This window comes from Panicum virgatum, chromosome 9K (genome assembly GCF_016808335.1).
Source record: "Panicum virgatum strain AP13 chromosome 9K, P.virgatum_v5, whole genome shotgun sequence".
Taxonomy (NCBI): domain Eukaryota; kingdom Viridiplantae; phylum Streptophyta; class Magnoliopsida; order Poales; family Poaceae; genus Panicum; species Panicum virgatum.
Window position 1 is genome coordinate 54,831,060 of NC_053144.1, and position 12,528 is coordinate 54,843,587.

At 39.1% G+C, this 12,528-nt stretch overlaps 1 protein-coding gene across 1 annotated transcript; it reads right to left on the reverse strand.

Annotated features, from left to right (window-relative positions):
- Window positions 1-9,790: 9,790 nt before the first annotated feature.
- LOC120652398 (ribosome biogenesis protein NSA2 homolog) lies at window positions 9,791-12,506 on the reverse strand. Its single transcript, XM_039930209.1, has 9 exons — window positions 12,358-12,506; window positions 12,086-12,205; window positions 11,901-11,968; window positions 11,352-11,457; window positions 11,204-11,272; window positions 10,972-11,029; window positions 10,247-10,482; window positions 10,113-10,164; window positions 9,791-10,035 (listed from the first exon to the last, which is right to left on the reverse strand). The coding sequence occupies exons 1-9, from the start codon at window positions 12,358-12,360 to the stop codon at window positions 9,968-9,970; spliced, it is 780 nt and encodes a 259-aa protein (XP_039786143.1). The 5' UTR covers window positions 12,361-12,506; the 3' UTR covers window positions 9,791-9,967.
- Between the last annotated feature and the right edge of the window lie 22 nt (window positions 12,507-12,528).

Sequence of the window (12,528 nt, forward strand, 5' to 3'; positions counted from 1 at the left end):
TTTAGAATGGTATGTAGTCAATGTTACAAAAATTTTACAAGTCAATATATATGACATTGCATTTGTAATACAAGAGAGAGAAAATTCACCGTCGGACGTCGGTCTTCGAACTTGGCTCCTAGTATCATCTAGATCTCCAAACTTTTCAAAATGCATATTTAGATCCTCAAACTTGCTAATTGTATCATGTAAAGTCCTAATCACCGGTTTTAAGTTATAAAGCTGAAGTATTTTTGCTGATATATATATGGAGCTTAAATGTGGGTCCAAATTTTATTTTTGAATCTTTTTGCTCTCAACTCTTATATTTTCAAAATTTTCTCCAAAATTTTATTTTAAAACTTTATGTCCTAATATTTTTACGATGTTCCCTCCATAATATTTTTTTCCTTATTTTTTACAAATTTTATCATATAATTTTTTACAGATCTTTGTATTTGCAAATATTTGTACAAGTAAATTTGTTCTTTTTTTATATGTTTTATATATAGCTTTATATTTGATAAAATTATAAAACTTTTGGTTTAGCTTTAAGCAACTGTAATTTGGACCTCACGTGATATGATTAGCAAGTTTCAAGATTTGCATATTATTTTGGAAGTTTGGGTACCTAGATAATATTACAAGCCAAGTTCAAGGTCCGGCAATGCATTTTACTCTAGAAGAGAGCATTGTGTTACCATTTTCCACTTTTATGCTATTCATCTTTCTCCCTGAAGTGTAGAGATCACCCTCTTTTTTGGCATCTCACAACCTCAAAGGCCCACAAATATTATCCGAAGTCAAACACGTTTAATTATCTTTAACCAACAATATCTCTAGGTGAAAGGGCATGTAGCCTAGTGATTATAAGAGCCTCAATAGCACATGAGATCCTGGGTTCGACTCTCCATGAGAGCGAATATTCTGGGATTTAACGGCATTGTGCATTCAGTGGTAGGCGACGTTCCCGTCGACAGCGAGGCGCCTGTGGTGACTTCATCAATCTCGAGGATTTGCCGGCTCAGTCTTTAAAGATACTCATAGGGATAGGGTTTGTGTATGTGTGTTCATAGGAGTGTGAGTGCGCGTTGCGAGTGTCTGCGTTGTATTGTGTAATCTAAAAAAACAATATCTCTAGAAATAATTAGTTTTAGATATAAAAAGTTACATGCTAGTTGGTTTAATGATAAATCAACTAATATAATTTTGTTTTTTCAATCTTATGATTTTATTGTATCGAGAGTTAATGTTTAAGAGATTTGACATAGGAAAAACACAAACATAGCTATATTTTAGGATAGAGGGAGTACCATATTATGGTAAAAAATGGTTGTCTTAGAGGAAGTACCATGTAAAGTCTCGCATTATGAAAATGAAAACCAGTCTTGATGACTCTTCTTAAATTTTCCACTTATGATTAATTATGTTTCTTTATAACAAGACACACTGAAATGATGGAGATTCCATCCTTACACTTGGTTGCCGGAACACGTTAATTAAACTATAGTAAGAGCAACTTCGGCAGACTCCCTTTCCCCAATAATTAAACTGACAAATAATGGGAAGACGATATACTCCAACCGTCCCTCAAAATGTCTTTCTTTCTGCAATAATTAATTATTGGATTATCCCAATATTCCACCCCACTCCTCTCAAATAAAGGGATAGTGTTGTCTCTCTCGATATGTTAGTTGTAATGGGATGGGTTATTGGAGAACTGTAAAAGCATCTCTCCCAATAATCTATGAAAGTGGTATTGGGACATCTCAATAATATCTTATTGAGAGATGTTTATTGGAGAATTGCCGGAGATGCTCTAAAGACATGCCTGCAATAGTCAAGAACACTAGAACTGGAGTTATTATGTATAGTAAGTGATATCATATCATAGTTTGCCGACTCCAGAATATCCCCTGATGAGGAGGTTTTGCCCACTTCATCCTGAATTTTGTTAGAATAAGAAGTCCACATCACAAAATACAGTATGCATGTGGAGTACTGGAGTGTTGAAACATCGCAGTCGTCCTACCTTCCTTTTTGAAACATAGTTGTCCTATCTTCCTTTCTGAAAGATCGCAGTCCTACTCCTGTACCTTCCTAATAGGCATTGGGACTGCATAATGCAGCGTACAGTATGTAGATTATTGGACGGGAGAGTGGGGAAAAAACTGGCATGTAAACGGACGTGGACATATGGCATTTTCGTAGACGAATATACTACATACTATTATACTTTTGGAATATTAACCTAACAAGCACTCTTTGTTTACATATACTTTCTCCATCCCAAAAAACAAGTCATTCTAAATTTAAAATTTATCTTAAAAAATAAATCATCTTACCACAGATTGGGGTGTTACCATGTTTCCAACCGACACGGTTGCACCGTACCATCTAAACGTGTATAAAAAGTTCCACTAAAATTATAGATAGATATATAACGCCAGCCATGCCATGTTTGGTTCCCCGTTCTAGAGTTTCTAATGGGGAATCTTTCATGCTTAAAGCCTAGAATAAAGTATATTTGCAAAATATCTTTAGTGATGGTTATAACTTTTTACAACGAATCTAATGACGGTAATAATTAATCGATGATTGGCTACAGTGATGCTATAGTAATCATCCTCTAATTATGCGATCAACGACCTCATTAGATTCGTCAGAGTTTCTAACACAGGGGTTCTGGAGTTGATTTTATAAACTAACTTTATTTAATACGTCTAATTAGCGGTCAAAGTTGTAAACAGTTCCACTTCTAGGCTAACCAAATAAACGGGGCTGCCAGCTTCAACTACGCGCTGCCGGCACGGCATATATACATTTGTTATTATCTCTTGTCCATGAGTTATCTGTTATCTTTGTGTTAATAAATTAAATTAAATACGCCAAGATGAGTTCAGAAGTAACAATCCCCGCCTCGTTAGAGTTTGTATCTTTTGGTAACTGGCCGATCTTCTTGTTTCCTATATATATTTGATCAGGGAATGAACACTGGATCTTGATGGCGCGCGCGCGTAGTGTTCCTTCCCACACATCATTGGCAGTTTGCACTACTGTGATTTGGCGGGTAGTGACAAAGCGACATGATGCAAAGGTGTGGTCGACGGTCGTCCACGACAAACCAATGCGGGAACTCGCTCGTCTCTTTCTGAAATCTAAACTGCTACATATACAAAAGGCACTGCCGCAGGACAAGGAAGCTACGAGTCCACCGTACCGTCGACAAATATATGGGGGCAGTGCCTGTGGTCCATGCCAACTAACAGCAAATATACATACAGAGGCCACATGTAGCAATAACCATATCTACCTAGTGGTTACTTTTTGTTTTTGAGATATACCTAGTGGTTACTTTTATATCTTACAAACGAAGTCGATTTTGGATAAGATATTTTACAAGGTTGTGTATCATCATATCATCTACATGTGTAATTTTTTAGTGAATTTAGACGATTTTTTGTCGTGGTTTGCACGGATTTTCATGAAGATTGTGGTTTCTACCAGATATGTTCCCTATTTAATTAGCTTAATTCTGGCATATGATCTTATAACCTGATCTGTGTCCGACGTTAGGACTTATTATTATCACAATTCATGATACCCCTTTTCAAAATAAAAATAAAACAATTCATGATATCTCTGAGCACCGCGTACGCATTCATCGACACTGAGTATATGTAGCGTGCTATCCAGCGACAGCGTTGTATATTGTCCAATTGTCGTGTCGTACTATTAATTGTATTCCCTTCTCCGTCATAACCGTAGAACAACTAGTGAGATGGTCCGCGCATTTGCGCGGCTAGTATCAAGAATCTAAATATTTATATATATTGGTATTATTATTATTATTAAATTTATACTTTTTTAATGTTTTCTTTTACTATCGCACTCTATGTCTAGTTCTTAAAAGTAATTTAAATGTAGATATATTGTCATAAGTTTGTTTGTTAGGGCTCTGTTACTATCTCCATTGGTTAATCTCTCTTTTCTATTAACTTGTTTCTATTCTAACTAAATAACTTTTGCTGGCTTTATTTTTTAATCAATAATATAAGTTGATAATTTATACATAACTTGAGGTATCTTTGCAAAGAAGGCAGCTAAAGGTATTTTTGATTAATTTTTTCATAACAGCAATGATTAGTTATTTTCGTTAGGCATAGAAACATTGGCTAATATTATCATAATTGTAGTGGTCAATATTTTTTATTTATTTTCTGATTAGCATGATTATTTATATGTCTTGAGACCGAATATACATAAAGAAAGTGTGTTAGCAATAGAGATTGAGAAAATAGAAAATGACTTTTTATCTCGCTCGATTCTTTTTCGCAGTACTTCTCCACCGTGTATTGCGCACCTCTGAACGCTTGCTTAATAAATGATTTGTGTTTTTTTCATCTCAGTTATTGTATCTTGTATCGCTGTCTCGAACTCTTGATCGTCTTGCTCAACATGTTACTCCGCCCAGTCGTCTGTCTCTCAACAACATGTGATTACCGTCTTCAAGCCTGATAACAACACTACTTATTACTTTTTCGGGCCAACTCACAGCCGTCATGGACTACTGCTCCCACTAGTCGCGACTCCGGTGTCCCATATCCGGCTAAGCTATAACTTGGTCAAGATGAACACTCAACGAGCTGTACATGTGAGATCGATTGGATTGTAGGCTCAAAAGGTGGTTGCTTCATATTTTAATCTTCCCAATCCGTGTGTACAAATAAGTTTTCTATTTCCTTGACTTAAGTTACCGCAATTCATATAAATAAGATATAGAGTATTTTAGATTTTTTAATGGCAGTGGTGGGTTAATTTTAATTAGGTATAAGGGTAATTTGGGCAAATTTTATCGTAATGGTAGTGGTGAGTAATTTTCCTTTTTTTTTCTTTTTTTTCTGATTAACGTGAGAATTTTTAGACCTTGAGAGCGAACGTGGAGGCTCCTTTTGTTGGCCAAATAGTAAGATAATAGATAGATCTAGTATAAAAGAAAGCATGGTTTAGAAAAAGTATCATCTTCCATCGTGTATGTGAGCAACTCTAGCAAGATTTCTATTGCAGCGTCTACTCCAGCAAGATCCATATTCTCCAAGGGTGGCATGGGAGCACCCTACCCTACTCGACGATTTTCCTCCTCCACTCATGCGAGCAATTCTTCTCCCTCCCGCCGTCCTGCGTGACGGTGCTCCCTCCCATGCTGCTGCTTCTACTTCCTGTGCGATAGCCCTCTCTCCCGAGAATGGCCCTGCGCTCGCCCTCCACTCCTCCTACCATTCCTTCTGGTGCTCACCTCCACCGCCCACTTCTCCCTCATCAAAAACCTAGGTCTCATCGTGCCGAGTGCTGCCGACCCGACCTCGCTGCGCCGTCGACCCGACCTTACTCCGCTGTCAACCCGACCTCAGCGCGAAGTCCACCTATGAGGAAGAGGGCCACCCCTTCCGCGCCACTTGGATCCGCAAGTTCCGGGTCTCCCGGGCTACTTCACCGCCCATCAACATCGGCGACCCAACCTCAACCTCACCATGTCGTTGACGGCGAGTACACCTCGAGTACGTCCACTCCAGCCATGCGACTCTGCCTCTCTTCCATGTTGGGCAGGCCAACATCAACAGTACGGCAAGTGGCCAGACATGGACGACCACGTCCAACAAGCTAAGGTGAGTCTTTTCTTTTTTCATCGCATTTTGCACTATGAGATCTATGAATAAGACTTGTCACTATGAATTACTTTTGATACTTATGTGCCACGTCCTGCCCAAATTGATAGGAGTATGCTTTTTATTCCTAGACTTGTCACTGTGAATTATAATTGATACTTCTTTGTACACCGTGATGCATTGAACTGCACAAATTGTGATGTTTTTCTTGTTGGAGATATTATTTCTTTTACTGCACATTTACTAGAATTATCTTGGTCAGGTGTGGCGCAGAAGTATCAAGACCAAATTAAATAATCTGATTGTTACTATGATTAAATTTAGTACAACCTAATGATTAAAATTGACTTTGTGCCAGCCAGTCAACCCATTTTTTAGGCTTGTAGTGGAAAACTAAATGCATCTTGTTAAGAAATAAAAAAATGCTAATCCTTAATAACCTGTCAAGGAGTTGATCTATCCTTATGCTCTTCAATCAAATTGCTTCTGCATATGGTTAGAAACTCTAAATGGATGCTGGCTTGATTGGATGAAAGCCAATTCTTTTGGTTATTGTGTCGACAAACTGTTGTTTGCTGATTACGATGTACCTTTAGCTGTTTTCTCTATATACTTTGGTATCAAAATTGACAACATACTCTTGATGTGATGTGAACTAAGTCTGATAATAATTGATCCCTTGCCTCTTACATTATGAAGTAAACATGGATCTCAACTTATTAGTAGCACTAGTAGGTACATCGTAATATCTTTTTTTCCTTTTCTATTCGATCTGTTTGACTGGCATGTGTTGGTTCTGCATATTAGCATATACTTTGATTGTATTGTCTCATGTGGTATGCTGAGACGGGAACATTTTATTATCCAAAACTTTGTTGGGGTTTGGTAAGGTAACTGTAAAATCGACACTCGAATTATATTGGGGCTTTCTAGAAATGGACACATGTAGGCATGAGCTGCGATTTATGTTTGCATTTATGTTTCTCTATATATTAATTAGTGCACATAATATGTGAATATGTTACTAATGAATACAAATTATGCCAATTGTTTGTGTTGCTGTTCTAAGGACTACTGCTTGATATTTTCTATCAATTAAATCTACACTTGTACAAAATTCAAATTTTTTTATTCTTTACTGTCAATTGCTACACATCTTATGAGATTGCAATGGCTACTTGAAGTGGACCCTGGACCAATATGATATATGATGAAACTGATGTGGACCCAAGCACGGTGTCAAGTGGCATTCAATGGCCACTTGATGATCTCGGGATCCAAACCAAGGTTTCAAAAGCAATGCTGAAAAGGGCAGACAACTACACTCATGTGAAGAGGATATTGAGTTGTGTATGTCATGAAAAATATCAGCACTGATCCTATTGTTGGCAATGAGCAGCCAGAGAGAACATATTGGAAAAAAAATTGCAAATCATTACCGTGCCAACGAGATCTTTGAGTCTAGTAGGAATGCAAACTCCCTCGAACACCGTTGGAGTACCATTCACAAGGAGTGCGAGTATGACTCATTGTGACATATTTGCAGTTGCAAGCTGAATAGGAACCCGGCCGAGCCCCCATGGTAATCTTAATCAATCAAGAAGTTAGGGATTTAATACAATAGGAAGATGCCCACGTGTACATAGAGATGCCATGTAAATTCTTAGGTGCTATGAATGAGAGAACGAGGAGGATACATAGAACCAATAAATAAGAGAAAATTGGAATGGACAGCCAATTCAATCATACTATGGGCCAACTGTTGTGGGTCATGATTAAAAGCATACTAGTTAAACTGAAAGTTCCTCAAAAAATTCGAAACTGAAGATAAAAGGCGTAATTGAATGCGGTGCGTGGTCCTTTGCTCCGCCTAGACACGGTTGCTAGTGGCAGCTCATGCATCCCCTGCTCGCGTCGCATCCGTGCACTGCACAGGCACGGTCCTATATATGCGTGGTTGGAGGCAGAGATCGATCTACCCGTCGAGTGAGAGACATATATACATCGCTGGCCTGGGCCGTCGTGTTGTTCACCGCCACCGACAAGCTAGTTTCGCGCTGCTTCGCTGTGCACCACACACGCGCGGCGCGCGCACCTTATCCACACAGAACCGCACGCACAAGTCACTAGTCCTTCAGTTCAACCGTAAACCATACGGTATACGTGTAGGTTGCATTTTCTCGTCACAGAAGTTTATTGTGCCACATCTGATCTCATATACTTGATGCGTCTGCCAGGTTTGCAAAATTTCCGGGTTTCGGCTCAACAGGCTCGAGCGCTCAGGGTTTAGGTTTTTTTTTAAGGTTGTTGGCCGGACTCTGGAGCTTGGAGCTTTTAGACGGGAATGTCAAGTACGGGTCCATCCAGTTGTACCATAGTGTCGAGTTTATTGATTTTTTTTATGAGAACATATTAGATGCAAATCAATTTTTTCGTGCAAACTATGCAAACTTCAATCTAGATGGTGACGAGGATAAAAATAACCGGTGGTATTCCCATTAGCAACCCAAAACTTACCAAGTTGCGAATGCCAAGCCCAAAGAAACACAAGCGGCCCAACTCTGACAGGGACCCACGCCCCGCTGGGGAGCAGGCTCGCCTGACCTCTACGGAAGAGATCGCCTCGTCCGATAGAGAGTAATTAGTATCCAAGCAAGCTAAGATAGAGGTGTGAAAAAGGTACATCATTTTTTAATTGTAATCAATCAGAAGAATAAAGATCTACTGCATGTTGTAACTGATTTTGTTCTCATATGAATTCACGCAAGACTAGCCAGCAGTGGATGATTTAGCTGACAGGAGTAACTATATTGGTGATAACATAAAAAAAAAGCGCTCACAGTGGATCACTGGATGCTTTACTCGTCGCGAGTAGGATTAATCCAGTATTTTTTTAATTAAGTAGGATAATCCAGTTAGCACAAGTTTGTGCTAAAGGTGCAATTGCAAGCTGCAACTCGAATAACAAAAGAGAAGGAGAGAGATTCTAGTTTGATCAGTAAATAATAGTATAGAAGACAAGGTCTGGGCCGTTAAGTATCAAGGTCTGGGCTGTTTCGTGGCTCAAAGACATCTCAAATGTCACGCTCCTTTAAGGTGGGCCTTTAACATATTCTATATTTTTTATTAACTTCAGCCATACCCTTCCACTCTCAGGAAATAAAGTACACTAGCTGATTCCCCGCGCGTTACTGTAGGATTTAAGAAAACTTTTCGATAAATTATGATAAAAGTTACAATAATTCTTTAAATAAAATTCTATGAAGAGTATGCAGTAAGACAAATAAGCACTTAAATTGAGTTTGCTAAAAAAACAAAAAAATGATAGATTTTTTCTAATGAAGAACAACTCGTATAATTTTGGTTCAATTTGAAAATTTGTAGTGTAAAATCACCTTGATTAGAGAGTTGGAAAGGCGGATAGTTCTCGACCCCGACGATCCATTTTGTCGCCTTTGTGATAATTTATTTTGAGCGGAGCACTTGATGTAGGGCAAGGAGAAAGAGAGACATGAGAATCAATTTATTTTGAGTGGATCATTTGTTGTAAGGAAAGGAGATAAGAAAGACATGAGAATTAAATCAAAGTGATTATTTATTTTGAGTGGAGTACAGAAGATGTGTGTACTACACGCACAAATAAAATTGGAATAAGGATAGTGTGACGTGATGTTCATGTGTAAGTTAATTAATATTTTGTTTCATTTGCTTTGCTTCCTACATGCATGCATGACAATACACATGTGTCTGTGAATAATCGACAAGCAACTTTCGAGCTTGATTATATTGAATGCCGCTAGCTGGTGGAAAAAGTACATACGTTTTGTGATTATTTATATGAATGGAGCACTTGCTGCAGGGAAGGGAGATAGAAAGACATGAGAATTAAAGCAGAGTGAACATTTATTTTGAGTGGAGAACAGAAGGTGAAAAGACATAAGCTAAAATGATGAATCAACGATCATGATTAAACTTGGGCTTAAGATCGAATGGACACAATTTTTTTGATGATGTGGCGCAATGTGAGTTGAGAGAAATAGAAATTAATGGTTTGTAGTGGGGACCAACTATATAGGTTTTATAGATTCCTCCCCTCGCAAGAATCAGCTACAACACGCATTTGATATGCAAGGTGACCCCTGTTGGACCAAAATCGCAAAAGACCCGAAATTCTTTTGCTGAACTCTGCTGCTGTAAGCAGGAAGCCAGGAAGGCAACAGGACATGCACAAAACGAGTTTCATAATATTATCCATACGACCACAGAAGCTCAGATGCATTTAGAGGTTCACCATCGTAAACAACAGAACAAAGAGGTTGGTTTTACACTAGTAGGACCGCATTGATGCATCCATCATTCTCTGGATTGTTAGTAACTTGCGCGTATTTACCTGCACCATGGCAAACAGCCATTATCGAAGCTGACTAGGTAACACAAAATAAACAGATCGCAGCAATGATGCCTTACCCCAAACAACTTTTCCAGCGGGGGTCACAAGACCAAGTTCACTCACATTAACCTGAAAATTAATTCTGTGAGCTAGGCATATGCAACTAAAGAACAATTATGACACCAAGAAGTAAGCAAAATGCACGACATACCTCAATGATGGTACCCCTCGTCATAACTCCAAGAGATGTATACATCGGACCATTAGGATTTTTCTTTACTGAGATAATGTCAAGATTAAACGTGCACTTCAATTCAGGATGCGTAACATGAGCTTTGGTGAAACGCAAGCCAGTCGGCCGGATGAACCGCTCATACTTTGGAGGCTTCCTTGTAAATCCAGGTCCAACAAATGTTGCTTTTGTGACCATTCTCTTCCACTGCTTAGCTGCAGTTGAAAAATAACTAAATAAGTTTCAGACATTATTTAGTTTTTTCATGACCATAATTTCTTTTGAGGTTTTCTTGTTTGTTCAGCATGCCAAACAACAACAACAACAACAACAACATAGCCTTTTTTCCCAAGCAAGTTGGGGTAGGCTAGAGATGAAATCCGAAAGAAACAGATTGATTGATTGCAGGGCTACAGCTCTAGAAATGATAATGGCTACCGTTATTTTCAGGATGAGATGATCGCTTACCAATATATCATGCGTCGTTGTTAATTTAGCTAGTGGAAATTAAAATTCGTCATAGCCTCATAGGAATTGTTTCCCATGCAGAATTCACTTTGTTGCAAAAGAAATTGATACAAAAGGCATATAGGTGCTCAAAAATTTACAAACAAACTTCATAAAAGTTACTCTACAAATGATTAATATTTTGCAGACATTAGCAAAGTTCATCAGCAATACGAAGTTAATACAACAATACTTACTTTTCCGTTTGCCGGTCCGCATGACTTTGAACATCTCTTCTTCTGCCACAGGTCTGACCTGAAGGGATATTAATTTTACTTGCCATGAGTCAATAAAGAATTGCAGACTGCTTGTATTCTTTTAACTCTTTTATCTCTTCTGATGATAATATCAAGACATGCTTTATTTCTTTAGGATTTTACATAAGACTATCTTGATATATATTGAAGAGGGTGTTCTACAAAATCTGACCTTTGGCAAAGGAACATCCCATTTACCAGCTTTCTCCTTTCTTTTTTGCTTAATAGTGTTACTAAGAACCTGCATGCCATGAAACAGAAGTGTTCAGGTATACTTCTTAAAAGTGAATATAAGAGGAATACAAGGATGAAGCAATCACTTTTGCACGTTGTGTCTGATCACGATCAAGTAGATATGGCGGGAGAGCTCCTTCCTGAACTTCCTCAACCTTATCCCTCTTAGTTGACTCATCATGCATCTTCAGACTGCAGAAAATTTGTCACCAATAAGCACAGTATGTAGTCAGCATGACAGAGTAAATTGTTTTAAAGTAGAAACACGCCATATAAATTTACATAATCCCAGCAACACCATAAAGAAGCAACCTATGTCTGTAGCCTAAATACTGCGCTCATTAAATAAATTAGTACCTATACACTAATTTGAATTCAGCAGATCAATGAATCTGGTGCCACATATACAGTTTGAGCTTCCAAATAGAATATTAAATCATCAATCATGTGTAAATTCCAGTAATCAGGAGCACATATGCAAAACTAAGCAGCTTCAGGTGCACATTGAAATTGAATGGATTAAAAGAACATTTTGGAAATTCCTGCGCAGAAACTTAATGCTCCATCTTAATACCGCTAATTCTCAAATGTTTCACTCAATACTCATAATCACGAAAGAAAATAGGACCACTTACGTCTTCTTCATCTGTGCCTTCTCGGCATACCGCTTCTTGGCAAACCTCTTGGCCTTGGCACCCAGCAGCTGCACCACAACGAAATTGAACAAACGCAAGCGCAAGCATCAGTACAAAACAGAACACCAAAAGAATGACAGAAGAGGGGGCACAGTTTCTCCAATTGAGAGCCACCCGCTACCCACCTTCCGGGCCTGCTCCGACCGCTTGTGAACCTCGCGCGCCTCGCGCTTGCGCTTGCGCTCCTCATAGTCCGGCCGCCGCCCATGGCGCTTCTGGTGCAGCTCTATGTAGTCTCCCTGCGGCTGCAGCACAATACACAGCACAGGAAAATTCAGCAAAGTATCGGGAAAAATCAACAAAAAATAAGTGACAGGGACCAGCGCATTCATATTTCCCGACGGATCAGCGCGGGAATAGAGAGGATTTCGGTCGCAGGCAGGAAGGACTCGCTTACCATGGCGGCGAAACCCTAGCGGCGCCCGGTCCAGGAGCCGTCCAGGAGAGGGGGGAAGGGAAGAGAGAAGGAGCCGTGGCGGCTTGGCTATTTATATGTCGCCTGCGCCATCCGGGCTGTGCGCGATCGGCATCGGCACGTGAGAGTCGCGTGATGTGATGCATGTGGGCC

Coding starts and splice junctions, on each gene's coding strand:
- LOC120652398 (XM_039930209.1), bottom strand. Junction 11,030..11,203: donor GGGATGTTCCTTTGCCAAAG/GTCAGATTTTGT, acceptor ATATCCCTTCAG/GTCAGACCTGTGGCAGAAGA. Junction 10,165..10,246: donor CGAGGGGTACCATCATTGAG/GTATGTCGTGCA, acceptor ATTAATTTTCAG/GTTAATGTGAGTGAACTTGG.